At 41.1% G+C, this 25,262-nt stretch overlaps 2 protein-coding genes across 2 annotated transcripts; both read left to right on the forward strand.

Moving 5' to 3' along the window:
* The first annotated feature begins 211 nt into the window (after positions 1-211).
* LOC137249629 (uncharacterized) lies at positions 212-1,916 on the forward strand. Its single transcript, XM_067781307.1, has 4 exons — positions 212-347; positions 424-525; positions 599-757; positions 1,071-1,916. The coding sequence occupies exons 1-4, from the start codon at positions 282-284 to the stop codon at positions 1,500-1,502; spliced, it is 759 nt and encodes a 252-aa protein (XP_067637408.1). The 5' UTR covers positions 212-281; the 3' UTR covers positions 1,503-1,916.
* A 3,484-nt stretch (positions 1,917-5,400) lies between these two features.
* LOC137249628 (leucine-rich repeat neuronal protein 3-like) lies at positions 5,401-23,939 on the forward strand. Its single transcript, XM_067781305.1, has 7 exons — positions 5,401-5,419; positions 5,483-5,630; positions 7,581-8,123; positions 22,405-22,592; positions 22,829-22,923; positions 22,982-23,094; positions 23,386-23,939. Exons 2-7 carry the CDS (start codon positions 5,490-5,492, stop codon positions 23,833-23,835), a joined length of 1,530 nt encoding a protein of 509 aa, XP_067637406.1. The 5' UTR covers positions 5,401-5,419; positions 5,483-5,489; the 3' UTR covers positions 23,836-23,939.
* The last annotated feature ends 1,323 nt before the right edge of the window (positions 23,940-25,262 follow it).

Consider the following 25,262-nt stretch of genomic DNA (forward strand, 5'->3'; position numbering starts at 1 on the left):
GACATGTCATACAAACACATTCCAGGGTTTCCCTCGGTTCATTTTCCTACATAGTTATTTTCCCTTATGTTGTCACCATAGCTCTCAACTGAGTATGTAATGTTCGGTTACACCCGAACTTAACCTTCCTTACTTGTTATTCTTTTCTATTTTTAATTTTCTTTCTATCTTCGGTTTATTTAATATTTTTTTAATACTGTGGCAACTCTCATAGCCTTAATGAACAGTTAATTGCCATTGCAGTAAATAATTAAAGTTAAGCTGATTTTCGCGCAAATAAGATGTACAATTCTGAATATTTATTAAATTTCTTTTTATTTGCTGTGAGCTGCGCTCATTTTGTAAATGTAAATATATAAATTACAAAAATTTATAGCCAGGTTTCAAAAAGCTTTCGTAATAACAAAATTCTTTACATTTAAGTGCCGACCATTGCAACGCGCGCTAGAGCTAGAAGTAGCGGATGGCGATAGAGCCAACTATGTCATACATTTGCCGCTGGATATGGTGCAAAGGAAACGTCAGGTTTGTATAAAAATAGACATCTTGTAGGTACTGAATGGTTACTAATATAATTACATTGTTTGCCTGATTAAAGGTCGTGCAACCAACATGGCTAACTGATACAACTCTTCCGCTATTGCCCGGTGATGGCAAAGTAACTATAACAAAAGAGAATATGGCAGAAACTGCAGCGCTGCGTGATGAAATTCAAAAAGCAGTTGAAGAGGGACGCTATTATGTTGATATCGATCAGGTGAGTTGTAGTAAATGAAGTTGCGAAGTCTTATGTGATATAAGTGAGGTTAGGTAAGGTTATGTTAAATAAGCGGATTATATTGTAGCTTCAATCTAGCGCCTTTTTGATTAAAGCTAAGGCCACACTCAAGATAATGAGCGGAGCGTTATATAGAGACGCCGCGTAGTGCTGCTGCTGCTAAGTGTGAATTACTCCATAAGAATACATACACAAAATATTTTGCCGCGAAGTGCAGTACAGCTCAATGTGTTCTTAACTTAAGCGGCGCGTAAATTATTTAATTATTATTTAATTTGTTGCTCCTTTTCAGGATAATATGTCAAATGAAATGAATACTGTACCACCTACTGCTCAGCGTTCTGCAGCACAACAAACACGACAATTCGGCCCTTCATCATCGACATTCTGGAATCCTACTCAGTGGTCTATGGTATTTCAAGAGCAACAACCGCAACTATTCAACCCTTCAACCTGGAATCCATCCCAATGGTCCATGTCATTCCAACAACCACAACGAGGTGGCGCATCGCAATCATCTATATTCAATCCAGCTCAATGGGCAATGCCATTCCAACAACAACAACAGCAACAACTACAGTTCTTTGGACCTTCGCCTTTGAATCAAAATCAACAATGGTCAATGCAATTCGGATGGCCCGCAATGCGTTCACAGCAGCCAAATCCAATGAGGCGCATGTGGAATGACCTTATGCAGAATACGAGACGTATGTTTGATCCGTAAAAATAATTAAAATTAAATTAAGTAATTTCATGGATTTTTTTAACTGTAATGAAATTGATTTGGAAGCTAGAGAGTTGGAAGTTTATATAAAAAGTTCTTTATTTTTGTTGTTTATGTAATATTTAATATATATATTAATTTACTGTTAGTGTATTTATCTTTTTTTATATAATATATTAGATTTGTTTATTTGTATATATAGATTTAACAATCTTTACCTTTGTGCTGTACAGTATTATTATTTGTTAAAAACCTGCGTAACTGCAGTTAAGCCGATATCTGTATATATAATCCGAGTTTAGCTACGCGAGTTTTAAGAAAATTTGTTTCAATTTAATCATTTAAGGTTATGTATAAATATGTGTTATAAGTACGGAATAAAAAAATTTGATAAATAAAATAAAATTTAATAAAGTTTCTGGTTATCGTATGAAAAATGTAAGATTGAACTTTGAACCTTAAGTTAAGCCCACATTACTGTCGCTGCTAACAGAGTAGGTAAATTAAGTTGTACAGGCCGGTCAATAAAGACCTCACTTAGACTGAATATGTCCATAATGTTACCAGAATTTGTTTGACGACCAAACGGAAAACCCCCAATTCGGTACTAGCCGCATTTATTGGCAAGAGTGATGCTTCGCTGGATTTCAGAGCTGAAGTTGCTGTTCGTGTTCATGCTGGTTCTCAAATAAACGAAGTCTTTAACTACTTCGAAATTATGGCTGCGCTGACTCTTTGTCCGATGACAGCATATACTTGGTTTTGTTCTCATTCACCATCATAACCAGCGGTGGGCACCACTACATTTACACGGTTACAAAATTGAGAATGTGTTAGTAAACATGAGCGCGTGCGACACTTTCTCACTGTACGACCATCAAAATCAAACTAAAGCTGGAGACATTGGTGCTTTATCGGTAACCGTATCGGTAACCTTATAACAGCTGATTCGACCAACCTTATGAGAATCAATTCAATCGATTATTGGTGCCGCTAAGGTCGTAAGCGTATCGTAGCCAACCAATTGGGTTTTGGTTTACCGTCGTAACGATAAACAGCTGATTACGTTAGGGATACGGATACAGCGATACGACATACGGCACCAATGACTCCGGCTTAAAAGAGATGTCGTTGATTTTGACGAAGTAGCCATTGTGCTCTCGCTTATCGTATACATATATGGTCGCTTAGCAAGTGCTAAGCTCACGCCCACCACGGATCATAACGGATGTAGTCGACGATAATGGACCTGGTTTCTCTCACAAAGTGTCCTGATAACGAAAGGTAGTACGAGAGTTGCTTTTACCAAGACAATCATGGCATAATATTACCTCTCAATACCATTCTAAGGGATTTCAAGTAAATAGAGTTTGGATTTTTGCCAATACCCTCTACTCTACACCAGTAAAAAAATTGCAAAATGAGTACCAATTCGCCTGCTACAACAGTAATGTTCTTCAATTGCTGACATTGTTTTGATTTGTGTCTTTTAATTATTGAATACCCTTATTAGCTCACAGCGAATTGCTGCAAAATGAGTTGCATTTCATATTTCTTGGCAAATATAAAAGTAAAACAGTTAGTAAACTAGCAACAACAACACTTAAGTTTATACTTAACACAACAACAATTTTTATATGATACTGATAAGATTATACCGACTCTTTTATAAATGAACGAAGTAGTGATAAGATATTAATTTACTAATTTGGCCAACATTTACGAAAACATTTTCAGTTAGTGTTTAGACTCCGCTGATCTTAGTACGAATTGTAAGCAAAAATATTCATTAAATTTGGCAAAATTCTAATAAATTGTATATGCAAGAGCAAATTGTAAAACAAATTAAATAAATATAACCTGAGTGTACAACAAATTATTAAACGCGTAAAAGCTGATAGTGAATGATAAGGCCTTCTTTATCTATTGATTAGTACTTTGTAAATACGTGTAGGTACAAATTGGAGTGATAATCAGTTGAGTCACATATTTTTCAATTGTTGTTGAAAATAGATTTGTTGAAAAAGAAAAAAATTTAAATTAATTGATGAAGTACGCTTTCTGAAATTCGACACAGTTCAATTAAAGAGATGTAGAGCTTAATTTTCTACGCGCTATCGGTCCAAAAGACTGGAACTGAATTTAACCACCCACTTTAATTTTGAAAATGAATATACGCCATAATATTGAGGAAAGTTTTTTTTGCCCTATTTTTGAATTCCACACCTGTGCGGATATTCTACAATAAGTTAACGACAATCTTCGTATCTATATCGCAAATAGAAATAAATTTTGCGAGTGTGCTTTTCTGTACGATTCATCGACCGAATTTCATCACTATCCAAACCCCCGATAAAAGTCGCAAAGTTTGAATAAAATAAATAAATTCTTGGCGCGATTACCGAAGAGATTTAGATCGCGTTTGTCTTCAAATTTGTCTAGTGCTCCTTTTAATTTTCCCATTTTTCCAAAATGGTTGGGCAGGACCTGCATGGTTTAAGTCGACTCATTGATAAGCTTTTCATGGCAGAAATACACTCGGAGTGTTTACCAAATCACTGCCGAGGGCGACCCCGCTTAGAAAAGCTTTATTCTAAAATTTATAGTCCCTTTGCCCCGGAGTTGAGCCCAAGACCCTCGAGATCTACCATCGACCAGATTTTTATAATACGCCAAATCTTCGAAAAACCCGCGAAAACAGCGCTTACACATATCATCTCTTCGCCGATTTTAAAGCCGCCTTCGACAGCACGGAAAGGAGGTACCTATATGCCGCTATGTTTGTTTTCCCACAAAAATTATACGGCCATCAACTCCGTCAGAATTGGTAAGGACCTCTCCGAGTCGTGCGAAACTGAATGAGGTTTCAGACAGGGTGATTCCTTATCGTACGATTTCTTTAATTTGATGCTGGAGAAAATTATTCTAGCTGCAGAACTTAACCGCTGTGAAGCAATATACTACCCAATTACTGGCGTATACTGACGAGATTTATATCATCGGCCTGAAGCAGAATAGATGGATTTGATAGTGAATGAGGACCAAATGAAATACACGAGCTTTACGCAGACATGAACATAGTCCAGCGAACTAAAACGCAGCGGCTACGTTGGCTAGGCCATGTTATGCGAATGAAAGTTGATGCGCCGGCTAAGAAAGTATTTTTATCGGAATCCGCCTATGGATGCAAGGTACAGGGCGGCCTCCAAACGATTTAAGTACAATTGGTGCGGCCAATTGGCGCCAGTTAACTTGGATTGTCAAGAAGGCAACGTAAGGTTAGGTTACGTTGAACTGTCTGGTCTATGAGGACCTCACATAGACTGAATGAGTCCGTAGTGTTACCAGAAGTTTATTTAACGTCCAAACTGAAAAAAAAAATTTATCAAAACACAGGACCTTTGTTATAAAATTACTCCGTCTTCTTGGAAAATACTAGACGTTTTCTAGGACCTATGCCACTTGCTGCTTCTAGATTTGACATCTGTATCGTTCCTAAAAGCTGGGGTCTTCGCCTGGCAAGCGCAGGGCACGAGCCTTGCTTCATCGTTTCCTACTCCAACCCGCTCTTCCTAAATCTGTATCACTGATCAATCCTAAGGCATGTGACGCCAGAAGGCAGTGTCCAGTCAGAATACCCGTCATTAGTCTACATTCCTTTTTTTTATGATAGAAGCATCTTTGGAACGAAGGGAATCATAACTGATGAAATTTTGATATGAAAGTATATGGTTGAAATTGAGATGACCAAAACAAAGAACTGTGTCGACTAATCTTATTAATATATATAGTTACAAAACCGAAAGCTGTGTGTGAGATCGTCTTATGCTAGCTGCTGGTTCGCCCATCCAAAAAAAGTCAAACATGGGACATTGTTGAAATAAGTTTTGGTATAGAAGTTTTTCCAACCCAATTCTGTAATACGAATATCTACAAAGTCAGTCGTCGATATATATTTAAATAAAATTCCTATTTTACAGGTTCATCATGAAATATAACTTGCTTTGGGTACCACTATTTGCTGTGTTATGTTGCTCTCTAGCGACAGCAGAAGATGAATCCTCAGAAATGGCCAATAATGATGTGGTGAAGGCTGTGAATGCATTCAATGAAACACCAATATCTAAGGTTAGTATGAATTAAAATTAAAATTCCTCTGACCACTGTCGATGATCGACTTTAAACAGTTGCACCGACCCTTTTGATGAGTTAGCCAAGGGAGGGACGCAACAAATTAAATGACCGGTCGATTACATGCTACGCGTCCCCGATATGGTCGTCAAGCCTAAAGGTTACTCACTGGAAGAAAATACAGGCCTGCCAAAGTACTGCGCTCAGAACCGCTACGGGCTGTCTTCTTACCAACATTCATTCCAACAGACATCTGATTGATAAGGGTACACCGCCCAGGTGATTAAGGGGTCATCTCCGTAAACATTATGACGGAATACGGGACCTGAGAACACAGCCGTATGAAGGAAAAAAGCACAAGCAGGTCCTCCGTTATATCCACAAACAGACGTTGGATCTCTATGACAGGAATTGCCCCGCAAATCCTGTACTCAAAGAAAAATACCCAGAACTAGCAGAGGAGGAACGTACTCTCCCTAGGGAAACGCGCGTCACTCTAGCTCAACTTCGATCTGGGTATTGTAACAGTTTAACTCTTACCTATCCAGAATCAACCCCTACATACAAAATGTATGTCCATCTTGCAATGTGCCCCCACATGACACCAACGATCTCTTCAATTGTAATGAGGAACCAATGCCTCTAACACCCCTCTCATTATGGTCTATCCCTGTTGAAACAGCAAGTTTCCTTTAACTCCCGTAAGAGGGCATTGATGACAATTTGTGATTGGTCGCACCTATTGGATGGGGCAAAGCACTGCTACAACAGCAACAACATGAGTTAGCCAATAGCTGACGAAACGTATAAGTTACTAACTTAGTTAGTTGAGGACAAGCAAAAACTAAGAGACTTGCAAGCAATAAGACTCGCGGTTCAAGATATTAAACTCCCACTTTAATGAATTCAAAGGTGTCACTGAAATTAAATGTTGAGATGTTGTTCATAACCGGAATAAAACTTTTTACCTTAAGAAAAACAATTCAAAATGGAGATACTTAAATTTAAAGTACAAAGAAGCCCCTATCCATCTTCTTAAAAACAACTCCACTTACTATTTTAAGTTTGCTTTTCCAATCCACCTTTCTCTGTTGTTGTTGTTGTTGTAGCGATAAGGACACTCCCCAAGGGCCGTGGGGAGTGTTATCGATGTTGATGGTCCTTTGCCGGATGCAGATCCAGTACGTTCCGGTACCAAACCCGACCATCTCGGGAACGATTTGTTATGACCACATGCGACTTTCTTGGCCATCCCGCCCTCCAACCCCCTAGATCCATGAGGAGTTCGGGGTCGCCAGAGCCTCGGGTGTTAATAAAACAGGATTCGCCACGGATAGGTGAGGTTGACAATTGGGTTTGGAGAAGCTATATATTGCGCTGGCAACCTGAAAGGGTTGCGCTACACAACCGCTTGAATCATTAGTCGCCTCTTTCGACAGTCATACCTACTGCGGGTATATTCTGATCCCCTAACGATGAAATACTGCCTTGTCATGACACCCATCTTTTTCATGTAAGTGGGTATCTCAGTGTTTGGCTTCTGCAAGTAATTGGGAGACACTCCTTGATGCCTTTCGGTTTTTTTGTCACTTTTTCAGTAGCTTTCATCAACCTCAGTTTGTTATGACTTTCTCCCTCTATCTTGCATCTCTTGCATACATTCTCCATTGTCGCGACTGAAATCCTTTGCCTTACTTCTCTATCTAAATTTATTATCAAGAGATACGAAAGTCATCGTGCTGGTGCAGACATTTTTTACCGCCTCTGAGATCCGTTCGAGTACTTCGATTTACACAGATCTAGTAGAACTACGGAGTTGGGCTGAGCCGTCGCACCAGACGAAGTGCCTGCCATGGGGAAGGAAAAAGTTCCGTAACGATTTCTTTGTAGATGAGCAGCTATTGAGTAATTAATTATAAATCCACATAAATGTTTCAATATTTTCAGATAAATGTTATCAAGAGTGATTTATGCAAAAAATGTAGCTGTATAAGTAATCCAGATTACAGCCAGATCGACTGTAGCAATAAAAATATGAGTAAACCTTTTAGCGAGGAAGAATGGAAGATTTTGAAGAATGGTGATATTACCTTCGACACCATCAAGATGGAGCACAACCTTATTACGAACATAATAGCATTTCCCGCATATCCAGTTAAGAACGTCTATTTGGGTTTTAATCAAATTGCAAGCATTGAAAAGGGTGCATTCGCTAATCTTACGGAACTAACGAAATTGAATTTGGCTCACAATAAGTTGACAACAAAAGCTTTGGATCCCAATGTTTTCAAAGGTTTATACTCTGAGCATGATTTTTTGCCTTTAGGCAAAGTAATAGAATTGGATTTGGGACACAATGACATACACAGTTTGGATGCTGATCTCTTTGAGCATTTGCCAAAATTAGAAACTTTATTATTGTCCAGTAACACATTTCAAGTGATTGATCAAAATACGGTGACGGCTATTTCAGGTTTGTCGTTTTTGAAGGTAAGTTTGATCGATCAATTAAGATATAAGTATAAGCGGATTTAAGCAAGCTCTATCATAGAACCCATTTTTGAATCTTCTCTTACTGCCCTAAATAGTCTAAGCCCAAAACACTTAAAACCTTACCATGTGACAGCTTTCGTTTATTATAGGACAGCTAGCAGTCTCTCTTCCATGACATAGCCTGCGACAAGACCAAATAAATGGTACGATTCGTCCAAAAAACGAAAGCTAAAAAAACTGTTAGTGAATATCAGACGGAAGTATTTTGAGCTTGTGGGACGAGGAAAAATCAAACGTGCTACCATTAGCTGGGGTAGCGAACCGATGACCTATGGATTTCAAGTTGATTTTTGTGCTGTTAAAGCGTAACATAACGGTTGATCGTAACGGCATGAACGAATCGAGATAAGGAGTTTATTTATCCAGCCCGTCCGTCCGTCCGTCTGTCTCTGCACACGATAACTTGACTAAATATTGAGATATGTTGTTTGGTATATGGGTTCCTTGGAACTCTTCTCTCATCGCTATTTAAAATGAGCGAAATCGGATAATAATCACGCCCACTTTTTACATATATAACATTTGGTAAAACACAACAAACATGATTATTTAGTAAATAATACACCTAGAATGTTGGAATTTGATGTGCGGACTGATATTGAGACTCTTGATAAAAATTTGAAAAATTTTTGATAATGGGCGTCACTTGTAATAAAATCAAGTTTACAAATATTATTAATCATAAATCAAAAAACGTTCAAGCTATAATAACAAAATTCGGCAGAGGAATCCTTCGAAGAAAAATTAATAAAATCTGTTAAGAATCGCGCCCAATTTTATTTAAAATATTTTTAAAAGAGCTGTGGGCGAATAAAATAAGCTATACCTTTGCAAAAAAGAGCTTTATATCAATGATGTATCATTTCCCTAGTAGAATTATAACAAAAATAGGAACAAATTGAAATTTTTGAAAAGGGGCGTGGCACCGCCTCTTTTATGACCAAGCAATTTTCTATGTCTCGGGAGCCATAACTCGAAAAAAAAATTTGCATATAGTAATAAAATTGGGAATACATATTTTCCTTATAGCAGGAAATATTTCTAGTAAAAATGGACGGGATCGGTTAAGGAACACGCCCACTTTTATATAAAAAATTTTCGAAAAATAAGCATACGAAGTTGTATTGGAAGAGGAAATCCGGAGACATTTTTTTTAATGGGCGGTGCCACGCCCCTATTCCGATCAAGCAATACACAACATTTCTAGAGCCTCAAAAAAAGTAAGTCTCTCGTAACAAAATTCGAGAAAGTCATTTATTTGAAGTGTACAATTCATACTCACACTGCGTATATACGGTTCGGTTACACCCGAACTTAGACACCCTTACTTTTTTTTTTTTATTGAACAGGCTGCCGTTAGAGTACCAATGGTGCTTTAATTATGGGTACATAATACCCACTGAATTCTACTTATCATAATTTGGAGTATGTTTTTGGGAAAATTTCCTCTTCTCTCAGTTTGGTATTATCGACTTCCTTAGAATAGAGTACCAGTTTTTCTTTGAGGATGAAAGAGGGCAAATGACTGAACTGGCGAGTATAGAAGGAAGGAACCTTTCGAGAGAGGACGCTGTTATGATTACTCCCCAAATATTCTAAATAGGATTTCAACCGCATAGCCAAGATCAATAAAGCTTGTGAGTACTTATTATCTATTTATTTAAGAATTCATGAGCTTAACACCAGCTTATAATAATTGAATATTCAAGATTTGCCAACCGTCTTCTGTTTCTTATCCCTGCGAAGTATTTAAAGGCTTCTATTTCCCCAGTTGCCAATAAAATTTTCCTAAGAACATAAATTCTTTATCACAGTCCGAATCGTAGCCATGCTAAGCTAGGGTAGGTTGAACTGGCTGGTCCGTGAGGACCGCACATAGACTGAATGAGTCGATAGTGTTACGGTAGGTTATTTATGAATCTTTTTCGGTTACGTGCTAAGGTAAGGGGAAAGTAAAAAGGTCTATAAATCATTGAGCCACTATTCGCACAAATACTTTAATGTTAATATTTTATCACGAAGGCAATGAAATAAGTATTTAAGCAGCAATATAGATGATGAACGATATAGATTGTCAGACCCAATACGATGGCTCAGCCAAACAAGGATATGAGTTTTGCCTTCTGCATTTTAAAGTTCAATCCATCTATTGATTCCTTAATTTTCTGGCTTACCCAACCGTAACAGTTGTTTAATTTGCTTAAGCCGAACGTTATTATGACCGGCGTACTGGACTCATATGCGACAAGGCCTATTACAGTAGAGAGGGCGATGCATAAAGCCAAGGGTAAGCGCTCAAAGGGCACCAGAAGACCTTTGTTCCAAAATCAATAGTTATCTCTCTAGTTTTTCAATTTTTTTTTTATTTAATTTTTTCTCTATCTTAGCCCACGGCAATCTGATTCCCATACACGACGGAAACTCTCATTAATGAAATGTGCTTCAACCGTGAACCGCACCACGATTTAGCTGTTTCCTTTGATATTCTTTTCTTCTACTTTGCACATATACAGTAGTTTTCTACGGAAGATTTACGGTCTTTTCTGTGATACCAACGACATGTAGCGTTGGAGGTTTAATAATAAGTAGTATGAGCTTTACGTAGATATGAACATAGTACAACGAATGAGAGCCCAAAGGCTTCGTTATCTAAGTAATGCTTCGGAAATGGTTAAAAAAGCTCCGATATACAAATTAATCCTATCGAAACTTGTATTTGCCATCAGAGGAAGAAGATTAAATATACTTAGTTTAGAGATACAAGTGGATAAAAACTTTGTTCCCCTTGCTACTATTATCGCGAAGCAGGGAAACACACGAAATCACGCGCAGAGCCTCAAAGTGTAGGGGAGAAAAGACAAAGAGATATCGCTAACAGAATACTAGTCAATCGGTACTTCAATTCAGGTATCGGCCGTATCAAAGAAAAGGCGTGGACCAATTTGTCAGAATACTTGCTGTCTTCTTATGTGGTCAGAACATCCCATTCATATGAGAATAAAGCGCAGGTGCATATATATCAAGGGTACAATCCTGCTGTTCTCAAATAGTGCGCGAAGTCCTTTACCAACTCTCGTCCATCGATATTTCTTTGAGTGCTGGTATGAAGCAACTGAGCCTTGTAGCTTACACGAGAGCTCTACTCTCTTAGAACACTTGTGAATACCCTCTTCTTTATACTATTACTGAGTGGTATTCGATAAGAGCAAATTACTATAGATAGAGAGCTGTTAAATATTGTCACGGATATTAGCATCACTAAATTATCCCATCACTAAGGCGATGCTAAGGCCATGCCAAGCAGTATTTACGTTAATAATTAAATTAAGTATACACATATATAGGGCAGCCCAGAGAGATGTCACACACAGATGCATTTACTTATATGCCTATGTGCGCGCGAGAGACTGTAAACTACAAACATTCACATCAATAATTCAATCTTTATGTATCTACATAAACGAATAAATAATTGCGTCTACACATATGTACGTATACGAGCAGCGGAGCGGCAATGCACAAACACATGCATATATCTTATCTGAGTTGTCACAAGAAAGAGCAATAATTTGTGCACGTAGTTGTGGCTGGCGATTTTGTAGCCGAAACAACTAGTAAGTTCTGGAAATCGAAGAGCCTAGAAGTATGCAGCGTAAACTATAAAAGCGGGGCAAGCGAGTAAGAAGTAATTCAGTTTGATTTGAGATTTGGATTAAGCGCTATCTAGCGAGCTATAGCAGTATTATTTTGAATAGTAGAGCTTCATTTGAGCTGTCAATCAGTTTGGTTATTAAGTAAGCTATTCGTTGCAAAGTACAAGTGTTATTGTGAAGTACTTGAATAAAGGCCATTTTGTATTATTACATATTGGAGTTATTTATTCAACAGTTTAGCGATACGAACTTAGCAGAGGGTTGCAAATAAGAGGATTTGTAGCAAATTCGTTACAATTGGTGTCAGAAGAGGAATTGTTGGATAAATTCTAGAGGACAACAAGGACATGGCAAAGTTCAGTGAATTGAGGATCCAGCAGCTGAAGAAGGAGTTGGAGAGCCGTGGATTGAATACAAGCGGCGTTAAACTTGAACTTCAGGCACGGCTACGAGAGGCAATGGAAGCAGAAGGAATTGATGTGGAAGAGTATGTCTTTCATCTTGATGGCGAGGAGACAACGAAAATTGAAGAGAAAAACGAAACATCGCAGACGGTTAGCAGCACAGACTTGAACATGATATTGGCTGCAATATCTGCACAAACATTGACAGTAGAATCAATGTCGTCGCAACTGGCATCTCAACTGGAAGCACAAGAGGCACGTATAACAGAAATGTCATCACAAATATCCACCAACATGTCATCACAACTGGAAGAACAGAAAACGTATATGTCATCACAGATGGAATCCCAGGAGACACGTATCTCAGAAATGTCGTCGCAAATGTCATCTCAACTGGAAGAACAGAAGACATATATGGCATCGCAACTGGAAGAACAGAAGACATATATGATATCTCAGTTGGCTCAGCAGTTGAAAGCGCAAGAGGATCGCATATCATCGCAGTTGGAGGGTTTTAGTGAACGACAAGATAACATGGAAGCTGAGATGGATGCTTGGAAAGATCGGATTCAGCAGTTACAATTAAATCGTCCAGCAGTTTCAGCGAGTAATCCAAAGGTAAAAACACCATCCTTTGACGGTTCTGTTCCTTTCCAGGTCTTTAAGCTACAGTTTGAGAAGACCGCAGCAGTGAACAACTGGAATGTGGAAGATAAAGTTGCCGCACTCTTCGTAGCATTGAAAGGACCAGCTGCCGAAATCTTACAGACTATTCCAGAGTACGAACGGAACAGTTATGACGCATTGATGGCTGCTGTAGAACGGCGATACGGAAGCGAACACAGGAAACAGATATTTCAAATAGAATTGCAAAACCGCTACCAAAAAGCTAACGAGACTTTGCAGGAGTTTGCTTCGGACATTGAAAGATTGGCTCATCTTGCAAATGCGGATGCACCCGTGGAATACACGGAAATAGTGAAGATTCAGAGCTTTATAAATGGCATACGGGACGTCGAAACGAAGCGAGCCACATACGCGAACCCAAAGCAAACATTTTCTGAAACGGTATCCTATGCATTGACTCAGGAAACGGCGTCATTATTGAGTAAACCAGCATACAAAGCTCATCGTGTGGAAGTAGAAAGGCCGGAGTGGGTAGATACAATTTTGGAAGCTCTGAAGGGATCACAACAGAAAAATGCCGGAGTTATGAAATGTTTCAAGTGCGGTAACCCAGGTCACATTGCACGTCATTGTAGTAGCAATTCCAATAGTTCCAACAATGTGGGTGGCCGTAAACGCAGAGCTGAAGGAGACGATCAAATCTCCAAATCCACTCAATCGTTAAACTAAAGCGAGTCAGCCGCAAGGGGCGACAGCTGGCTCCCTCAATTGAATGCCCCATAATCTCTATCTCGCAAATTGGAAGAAGGTCAAGCAATCTTACTGTCGGAGGACATGTGGATGGAAAAGAACGTTTACTAACTGTAGATACGGGTGCATCCCATTCCATTATTCGATCAGATTTAGTCAACAAGAAGATAAGACCATTGCTTGGAGCAAGATTACGTACAGCCACGGGAGAGGACACCCAGGTAATTGGAGAAGTAGAATGTGAAGTAGCAATTGGGAACGTCACGGTACTTCACAATTTTATAGTGGCAGGTATTGTTGATGAAATCATAATTGGAGTGGACTTCTTAATCAACCAAGGCATCAAGATCGATATGCAAAGCAAGACGATGCGATATAAGAACATGGATGTGCCACTTAATTTCGGCTACGATAGAGACTACAGCAGTAGACGAGTGCTGGTGGAAGAGAGTCAGCAAATACCACCAAAATCAGAAGCAGTCATCTGGGCAAAGGTAGATGGAGATTGTGGGACAAACAAATTGTGGGTTGTCGAAGCAGCAAATAAATCAGCACTGAAAATACTTGTAGGAAAAACCCTGGCTATGACAAAACAAGATGGACGTATTCCGGTAAGAGTACTCAATGAGTTCAAGTCACCATTCAATTTGACCAAAGGAGCTATTTTGGGAAGATGCCAAGAAGCGGAAGTAGTTATTAACTGTGAACAGCTCCTGGAATACGTTTCATCTAGTAATACTGATCTTTCAAATGATATCACGGCATGGACGCATGGGCTAGAGGAAGCCTATCAGAGTAAGGCAAAACAACTGCTCCTAAAGTACGCGAACATATTTGACCAGGATAATTCTAAACCAGGCCGCACCAACGTTGTGAAACACCAAATTGACACTGGAGATGCGAGGCCGATCCGTCAAGCTCCACGTAGTGTTCCACTGGCGAAGCGGGAAGTTGTGAGTCAAATCATTTAAGAAATGAGCGACAGCGGCGTCATCGAACCATCAGCTATTCCATGGAGCTCACCGGTAGTACTTGTAAAAAAGAAGGATGGAAAAATGAGGTTTTGCGTGGACTACCGGAAGTTGAATGACGTAACGAAAAAGGATAGCTACCCATTGCCAAGAATTGACGACACTCTGGACTCGCTATCTGGTACGAAATGGTTTTCCACGCTGGACTTGAAAAGCGGCTACTGGCAAGTGGAGGTGAAGGAGGAAGATAAAAAGAAAACAGCCTTCAGTGTCGGTGATGGTCTTTGGCAATTTACAGTGATGCCTTTTGGACTTTGTAATGCACCAGCTACTTTTGAGAGACTCATGGACCAGGTACTGAAAGGACTACATTGGAAAACATGCTTGGTGTACCTGGACGACATCATCGTATTGGGCAAGAACTTTGATGAACATCTTAAGAACTTGGAGGAAGTTTTCCAGAGAATAGCTGGCGCTGGTCTGAAGTTAAGTCCCAAAAAGTGTGCGCTGTTTAAAAAGGAAGTCAATTATTTGGGTCACAAGGTAACGACAGAGGGCATCTGCACTGCGAACGAAAAAATAGAGGCTGTAAAGGATTGGCCAAGACCACAGAACCTACATGAGTTGAGAAGTTTTCTTGGGCTGTGCACATATTACCGCCGATTTGTACCAAATTTTTCCAGCGTAGCCCATAGCCTGCATGAGCTTACAAGAAAAAACAAAGCTTTTGAATGGAAGAAGGAGCAAGAAGTGGCTTTCCAAACATTGAAGGAGCGTTTGTGCACTGCCCCAATGTTAGCATATCCGATTCCAGGAGCAACATTTATTCTAGATACAGATGCGAGTGGATATGCTATAGGAGGCGTTTTATCACAACTGGTCGATGGACAGGAGAAAGTAGTTGCATATTACAGCCGTTCGATTGGAAAACCAGAGAGGAACTACTGTGTTACGCGGAGAGAGCTGTTGGCATTAGTAGAGTGCATTAAACATTTTCACAAATACCTCTACGGCCAGCGATTCCGCGTTGAAATGGCTTCTGCAGTTCCGTAATCCGGAAGGACAATTGGCACGGTGGATCGAGCGACTACAAAGCTACGACTTTTCCATTGAGCATCGAAAAGGTAGTACCCATGGAAATGCTGATGCAATGTCACGAAGACCATGTAGTTTGGAATGCAAGCACTGTTCAAAAGCCGAGGCTAAAGAAGACATTATAGATGTCCGGCTAATGACTATAACATGTACAGATGAATGGGACAAATAACAACTAAGAAAGTGCCAGCTAGAAGATGCAGATCTGTCACGTGTTATACAAGGGCTCGAACGAAATGAAAGACCAAACAGAGAAGAGATGTCAGCAGAGAGTCCCATTGCGAAGTCATATTGGGCACAGTGGAATAGTTTAGAATTGATATCCGGTTGCCTTCATCGAGCATGGGAGAGTGAGGATGGTAGATACAAGAATAAACTGATAGTTGATCCCAGAAAGAGGATTCCTGATGTGCTCAGCGAGCTGCATAATGGTCCAAGCGGAGGTCATCTTGGAATCACGAAGACGCTCGAGAAGATTAAACAGAGATTCTATTGGGTTGGTTGCCGTCAGTGGGTCACTGAGTGGATTGCGAACTGCGAGGTTTGCAGCAGAGCGAAAGGGCCCAGAACACGAAGTCATGGCCAGATGAAGCAATATAACTCAGGTGCGCCATTTGAAAGGATCGCTATGGATGTCGCCGGTCCATTTCCTACTAGCAACGGCGGAAACAAATATGTACTGGTAGTTATGGATTATTTCAGCAAATGGCCAGAGGTATACCCAATCCCAAATCAAGAAGCGGAAACGGTAGCAGAAGTGTTTATAAACAATTGGGTTGCAAGGTATGGTGTACCAATGGAGTTACATTCTGACCAAGGCAGGAATTTCGAATCAGCTGTGTTCCAGGAAATGTGTAAGTCATTGGGCATTCGAAAAACACGGACAACTGCATTGCATCCTCAATCCGATGGTATGGTAGAACGATTCAATAGAACATTGGAGGAGCACTTAAGGAAAGTAGTGGACAAGTAACATAAAGAATGGGATACCCGCATACCATTATTCTTGATGGCTTACCGATCAGCAGTGCATGAGACAACGGGCCAAACCCCTGCAAAAGTAATTTTTGGCAATGACTTTAGACTGCCAGCTGATTTGAAGTTTGGGATAGATGCCAATGCGGAGAGAAATGTCAGGAAATCCACTAGTGATTTGGAAGAAGAGCTAAGAGAAATACATGATCTGATAAGGCAACGAACAAAGATTATGAGTGACAAGATGAAAGCCAGATATGATAAAGCAATTCATTCAGAAGGTTTTCAGGAAGGAGATTTGGTGCTGTTATACAACCCACAACGTAAAAAAGGTTTGTCCCCGAAATTGCAGTGTAATTGGGAAGGCCCATACAAAGTTGTAAAACGGATCAACGATGTAGTGTACCGCATACAAACCATCGGTAAACCACGAACCAAAATGAAGGTGGTCCATTTGGAAAGGCTATCAACGTTTAGATCGAGAGATTTGTCTGATCGGGACGATCAGACTTAGGTGGAGGGCAGTGTCACGGATATTAGCATCACTGTTGTTGTTGTTGTTGTAGCAATGCTCGCCCCACCTAATAGCCGCGACCGATCACAAATTGTCATCAATATCCTCTAACGGGAGTCCAAGGAAACTTGCCGTTTCAACAGGGGTGGACCATAAGGAAAGGGGTGTTAGAGGCGTTGGTTCCACATTACAATTAAAGAGATGGTTGGTGTCATGTGGGGACACATTGCAAGCAGGGCATACATTTTATATGTCGGGGTTGATTCTGGATAGGTAAGAGTTTAACCTGTTACAGTATCCAGAACGAAGTTGAGCAAGAGTGACACGCGTTTCCCTGGGGAGTATGCGTTCCTCTTCTGCGAGTTCTGGATATTTTTCTTCAAGTACTGGATTCACCGGGCAATTCCCGACATAAAGGTCCGACGCCTGTCTATGGAGTTCACCAAGGACCTGCTTGTGTTTTTCCGCTTCATACGGCTGGGTTCTCAGGTGCCGTATTTCCTCAAAATGCTTACGGAGATGACTCCTTAGGCCCCTAGGCGGTGCTGGTTCGTCAATCAGATGTCTGTTGGGATGCCCAGGTTTCTGGGTATTCAACAGAAACTGTTTGGTCAGCATCTCATTTCTCTCCCTGATGGGGAGTATTCTCGCCTCATTATGCAGATGGTGTTCTGGGGACATAAGAAGACAGCCCGTGGCGATTCTGAGAGCAGTATTTTGGCAGGCCTGTAGTTTCTTCCAGTGGGTGGTTTTTAGGCTTGGCGACCATATGGGTGACGCGTAGCACGTAATCGGCTGGCTAATTGCTTTGTATGTGGTCAAGAGCGTTTCTTTATCTTTTCCCTAGGTACTGCCAGCAAGGGATTTGAGGATTTTATTACGGCTCTGAATTCTTGGAACAATTGCGGTTGCGTGCGCACCAAAATGTAGATCCTGATCAAACGTCACACCCAAGATTTTGGGGTGTAGGACAGTCGGTAGCGTAGTGCCATCGACGTGGATGTTCAATATGGTCGACATTTGGGGCGTCCATGTTGTAAACAAGGTCGCGGAAGATTTAGTCGGTGACAATGCCAGGTTTCGCGAGGCGAAAAAACTGGAGAGATCAGGGAGATAGCCGTTTATTTTATTGCATAGCTCATCGATCTTTGGGCCTGGGCCTGTGGTCATTATTGTGCAGTCATCGGCGTAGGAAACGATTGTGACTCCTTCCGGTGGTGAAGGTAGCTTAGATATGTAGAAATTAAACAAAAGCGGGGATAGGACACCACCCTGTGGCACCCCTTGTTTAATTCTCCTTTGTTTTGATGTTTCGTTTCTGAATTGCACCGATGCCTGCCGACCACCCAGATAATTTGCGGTCCACCTTTTAAGACATGGGGGAAGGGTGGACCCTTCCAGGTCTTGCAGTAACGAGCCATGGTTGACCGTATCAAAAGCTTTTGACAGGTCTAACGCTACGAGTACTGTTCTATGGTGGGGATATTGATTCAAACCGCAATTTATCTGGGTGCTAATGACATTTAGCGCGGAGGTAGTGCTATGGAGTTTTCTGAAGCCATGCTGATGAGGGGCTAGCTGCAAATGTGCTTGGAAATAAGGGAGCAAAATGGCTTCAAGCGTCTTTGCCACTGGCGATAGGAGAGATATCGGACAATATGACTCACCTACGTTAGCTGGTTTCCCAGGCTTTAGTAGCGGGACCACCTTGGCCATTTTCCATTTCTCGGGTATGACAAAGGTGGAAAGAGACAGGTTGAAGACATGCGCTAAATATTTCAAACCCTCTTTCCCTAGGTTTTTAAGCATCGGCATGGCTATGCCGTCTGGGCCCACTGCTTTGGATGGTTTAGCGCGACCAATGGCGTCCTCAACCTCTCTAGCGTTGATGGTAATTGGTGACGCGCTGAGTTTGTGTTTATGTGCGTGTCTATTGGCTCTCCGTCTATCTTTGTCGACCGTAGGATGCATTATATATTGTCGGCAGAAAGCGCTCGCGCATTTTTTCGCATCCGACAGCACCTTATCGCCAAAGGCGATGGAAACTTTGTCTTTGTGCTTAGTCGGATTCGATAGGGACTTTACGGTGGACCAAAGTTTACCTACACCGGTAGAGAGGTTACAACCTCTTAGGTGCTCTTCCCATTTCGTCCGCTTGTGTTCGTCCACAAGCAATCTGATGCGTTGGTTTATATCCCTTATTTGGGGGTCGCCTGGATCAAGCTGTCTTATAAGGTCGCGTTCCCTCGCTAAGCTCGCGGCCTCCGCCGGGAAGTGGGGCCGGATTTCGGGAATTCTCCCGGCGGGAATGAAATGTGCCGAGGCGGATTCAATGACCTTACGGAAGGCACGCTCCCCTTGGCGGGCATCAGTCGGGATAGGGAGGGCAGCAAAGCTGCTGTCTGTTGCAGATTTATATTCTTCCCACTTTCCTTTTTTGAAGTTTATGAAAGTGCGTTTTTCGGTGACGATGAAGTCGGCGGTACGCTCGAACGAAATAAGTATGGGCAGGTGGTCGGATGCCAATGTTACCATCGGCTGCCAGTTGGCGCAGTTTACGAGTTCTGCGCTTACGATTGAGATATCTGGCGAGCTATGACAGCTTCCTACCATACGTGTGGGGGCGTCTCCGTTTATTGTGCAGAACGTCGTTTCGTCTATTTGATCCGCCAACATCTCACCCCTACTGTCCGCCCGCAAGTTTGAATGCCATAGGTCGTGATGAGCATTGAAATCGCCTAAGATAATGCGATTGTTGCCAGTGAGTAAGGCCTCGATATTAGGGCGGTATCCACTGGGGCATCAGGTGACAGGAGGGATGTAGATGTTGATGATTTCTAGATTTGCATCGCCTGACCGGACAGATAGGCCTTGACGTTCTAAGACATTGTCACTGCGGTCGATGCCGGGATCAAATATATGATATTGCACAGAGTGGTGTATGATAAACGCGAGGCCGCCTCCATTTCCGCTCTCGCGGTCTTTCCTGTGGACATTATAACCAGAGCAGGTCTGCAATGCAGATCTTGCTGTGAGTTTAGTCTCTTGAATCGCAGCAATGCGGATGTTGTGCCGCTTCATGAAATCGACTATCTCCGTAATCTTCCCAGTTAGTCCATTACAGTTGAACTGCAGAATTCTGAAGTGCATGAGGGGTGACGCCGCCACTCTAGGGGTAAGTGAGGGGTGACTACGCCTAGGTTGTGGAAGGCCAGGACGCAATTGCTGTTGTGGCCTTGGGACTGGGCGCCCTTGGGCAAGCATTGGGGTACCCGGATGATTTGGGTTTGCGACCTGGCAACATGGCGCGATGAAACCTGTCGAGGGGTTGCCGTCGCGGAGACCAGAACATCTAGGAAATTGGCACCACCCAAGGCAGGAGCTGCATTGAGCGGATGTCGCAAACCTATATATTCTGTGTTGGCAGACGGTGCAAACGGAGGCAGGGACTAAGAGTCTGTTTCCCTGACCTGCACGATTGCTGCCAGAAAAGAGGGGGGGAGAAGAAGACGGGGGCAGGGGCTGATGCTCAGCATTGCTACCAGCTCTACTACGAAGGTAGTAGTTATGAGTGGTATCAGCTGTTTGAGTTGTTGGCGCCGTGGGGCGCGAGCAGCAGCGGGTACTTGTTGTGGCTTGCTGAGCAGCGAAGCTACTGGATGGTAGTGGGGATACGCTTAGGCGTAGACTACGAGACGCCCTTGGGCGTGAGCAGCAAGGAACCACAAAAGATTTATAAAAGTTACGTGGACGTCGGGTTTTGGGATCAAGCCCAGAACAACCTGTCCGATGCAACCATCCCTTGCACGAGACACACTGAACAGAGTATGACCGTCCTAAAAAGATTCTTTTCTGGCAGATGCAGCAAAACCATTTCTCATGACCGGGGTCAGGAGACGGACCCGGATTTGGTTCGATACCTTCCCGGAGTAAGAGAATATGTAGCAGTCCTGCTGCAAGGAGCTGCTGGGAGGATGACAATTTGTGGGAGGGACGAAACAAATTAAATGGGGTCACACTGAAATGACAGTCCTTGGTCGGGAAAAATCCCGAGTCGCTCCGGTACATAGAACCGACTGCCTTGGGAAGCGGCACTAAATTATCCCATCACTAAGGCGATGCTAAGGCCATGCCAAGCAGTATTTACGTTGATAATTTAATCAAGTATACACATATATAGGGCAGCCCAGAGAGATGTCACACACAGATGCATTTACTTATATGCCTATGTGCGCGCGAGAGACTGTAAACTACAAACATTCACATCAATAATTCAATCTTTATGTATCTACATACACGAATAAATAATTGCATCTACACATATGTACGTACACGAGCAGCGGAGCGGCAAAGCACAAACACATGCATATATCTTATCTGAGTTGTCACAAGAGAGAGCAATAATTTGTGCACGTAGTTGTGGCTGGCGATTTTGTAGCCGAAACAACTAGTAAGTTCTGGAAATCGAAGAGCCTAGAAGTATGCAGCGTAAACTATAAAAGTGGGGCAAGCGAGTAAGAAGTAATTCAGTTTGATTTGAGATTTGGATTAAGCGCTATCTAGCGAGCTATAGCAGTATTATTTTGAATAGTAGAGCTTCATTTGAGCTGTCAATCAGTTTGGTTATTAAGTAAGCTATTCGCTGCAAAGTATAAGTGTTATTGTGAAGTACTTGAATAAAGGCCATTTTGTATTATTACATATTGGAGTTATTTATTCAACAGTTTAGCGATACGAACTTAGCAGAGGGTTGCAAATAAGAGGATTTCCAGCAAATTCGTTACAATATGTAAGGTTAGGTTGAAGTGACTGCCGAGGAGGCACATACAGACCACTGTTAGCGGGATCTTTGCGATACCACAGAAAAACACCATTACATTTCCCCTTCAGAGCATCTCGAAACCAAATTTGACAAGGGGTGACGGAAAATCGTTCCAATATACATCATTTCGAGAACCTGATAAAGGCTACTAAGTTCTTGATGTCGGTTCCAACGACCTGGCGTAAATTATCCAGAAAAAGAGCTTCCACGCAGTGATGTCTGGATAGAGTTTAAAGAATTTTTACTCCTTACTAAGACTACTAGCAAGAACTTGTTAGCATAACTATTAGAACTCAATTTCGCACTAGGTGTTTTTTGTTAGAGCGATATTTCTATATCTGTCATATATACATACATATTTGATCTCATTGTTTAAAAATGTTATTGCCATCTCTTTCAATTTCCAGACCTTAGACATGTCATTTATGGAACTGGAAGAATTACCTGATAATCTATTCCATGGCCCAAGAGATTTGGAGACAATCATTCTAACCGGTAATCTATTCGATGAGCTACCTGATGATTTGGATTTAGCAACTAATCTGCGTGAACTTGTACTTGATGAGAATCCGATCGCTGATTTAACAGGAGAGAAGTATGTTTACTGATGAATATTTTAAGGGTATTCACTAAATGTAAGAAAGCAAATAATAGAGATGAATTACTCAAATAAACTAGAGTGCATTTCTAGAAAGAGTTCAACAGATTTCTTAAACATCTTGATCTGTAAGAAATCTCAATTAATTCTAAACAAACGCTAACATGCGCTTTTTCGCAAATACCCTTACCGAATTTTTATGCTATGCTTTATAATGTTTAATTTATTTTCAGCATATTTCCAACATTGCCTAATTTGAGGTATTTGAGTATGTCCTATATGCCAGATCTGAGCATAATTGGAGCCGGCACTTTCGCGGAATTGCAAAGTGAATTTGTAAAAATTTATATTTGCTAATTTCTAAATTATATAAATTTTCTTTTTAGATCTAGAAACTTTGATCTTATCTAGCAATCCGAAATTGTCCAAAATTGACGAAAAAGCGTTTACAAAAAATACAAAAAATCCGGAAATTTACTCGTTTCCACCTTTGGAAAAGGTAAGTTAATTATGGTAACTAATGCTCGCCTTTTCAGTGCGTGTTTAAGCTTCAGTTAAAGTTGACTGAGTTTAACCCTGCCTATTTCTTATTCTTGCCCACTCCCAAACCCACTCCCATTTCCATTCCCACTCCCACTCCGACTACTATCCCCTCTTCCACTCTCACTCCCACTTTCATTCACATCCCATTTTCAACTCCAACTCCCATCGTACTCCCACATCGTGATCCCACGTCTCCCTCCCACACGAATTGAACATTTATTAAACCAATTTTCGTTTACTCTTTCAGCTCTACCTCCATAACAACAATCTAACTCAATTGGATCATGGTCTACTCGAACGTTGGGACAAAATAACGGTACTGGATTTACGTTACAATCCTTGGATATGCGACTGTAACAATCGTTGGTTGGTTGAAGTTTTAATGATTCAAATCAACAATACCAATCCACTTTTAACTGAAGACGTCAATTGTGATCAACCGAGTACGTGGCGTAATGTACCGCTAATTGAACTCAATACACCGGAAGCACGTCTAAAGTGCGGTAGAGACGGCAGTGACGCAGCATCTAGTCTATTTTTAATTGGCTTGCTTGTTGGTATGCTTCTGTGCATTCCAATCCTCTTAGGGTCCATTGCGCTCTGGCGTCGTGGTTGCTTCGGATTGAGTCGTGGTCAAGTGGAAGCTAACAGATCGTTATATAATCGTGCAAATTTTAACGACGATTTTCATATATAAGAAATATCATGAAAAATTATTTGTAATTTTTTTTTATAAAATGTATGAAGGTATTTAAACATAAATATTTCTAGTAAAAAAGGGAAGACCGAACATATAATAAGTCCAGCTAGTTGAACGGCGCCAAAAGTGTATGGAACACTATTTGATCAAGTTGATTGCGTGAGTCGCCTGAAAAAGATCTGTCGCTGTTTATACCCAAGTAACCCATACAGAGATTCTGATGAGATACAGCCCAAGCTTTGCGGCAAGCATTTTGAATTGTTATAAATCGAAAGTCTGCATCGTTGGAAGATTTCGAGTAAATCGATTTTTACCATTACTTAGCTTCAAAGGTTCAACAGTCTCCCATGTTCTCCATATAATATTCATGCCCCTTATCGCCTTCTTCTCCCCCTCTCTTTCTCTCTCTGTAGATTTCATTCCCCTCAGCGCTCATATATACATATTTCTAAAAGTTTCCTCAAGCCATTCACCATCTCCCTCTTATTTTCATCTTCCTTATCACCATCTTTATCTCCTTCTCCCTGCTATTATAATTTGTGAAATTTCAAAAAGTTTACTCACACTTTCCGCCCCTTTTTTCCAGCGCCGCTCAATCTTCCCTCCTCGTTTTTCTACCACTACCTGTGCTTCTTGTTCCTTTAACCTCTCTCTTCCTCTCTCGCTCTCTTTTTACTTCAGATCTTTTCTTCTTCATCTGTGTCTTCATCTCCACATCCATCAACACATTGAATATTACTTTCCATATCCATATCCATCTCTATCTCTGTCTCCACCTCCATTTTCCAGCTCTATTTCCCTTTCCATTTCCATCTACATCTCAATATCCCTCTTCCATCCATCTATTCCACTGGTTGTTTTGGTAGACGTTCTCATAATTGGCTGGCAGATTTGACTAAGTCAATACGTCTTAATCGATGAATTAAAGGTAGCGCTAGCTCAGTCATCTTAAATTGGTAATCTAAATCTTCTTCTTCTTCTTGTAATGATAAGGAGACTCCCCGAAGTATTAGCCCGACTATCACGGCAAAGATTTGACATGACCACGGTGTATCTCCTGGGTCATTCAACCCTCTCCATCCATGGAGAACTTGTGGTCTTCTGCTAAATAAACTGCGTTGGCCACAGGTAGGTGGCTTTGAATCTCATTCGTCGCTGCACCTTGTCTACCATCATCCTCTAGGTAAATAATTCCTTTTATACTTTGGTATTTGGAGACAGCCAAAAAGACACTAACTTGAAGAGAATGCACTTCTTTGATATATGAAAAGCCATAACTGAATTTTCCAGAAAAGATACCTTAAAGTAGTAGCATCGTACCGAGCTTGAGACGGGGTGATCACAGGTAGGGTACGCTATCGTTTTTTCGTTTTCATCATCCTATAGGAAGTTCTAAAAGAAACTCGAAGCCTTCCTGGTTATCA

This window comes from Eurosta solidaginis, chromosome 4, assembly GCF_040869045.1.
Source record: "Eurosta solidaginis isolate ZX-2024a chromosome 4, ASM4086904v1, whole genome shotgun sequence".
Classification (NCBI taxonomy): domain Eukaryota; kingdom Metazoa; phylum Arthropoda; class Insecta; order Diptera; family Tephritidae; genus Eurosta; species Eurosta solidaginis.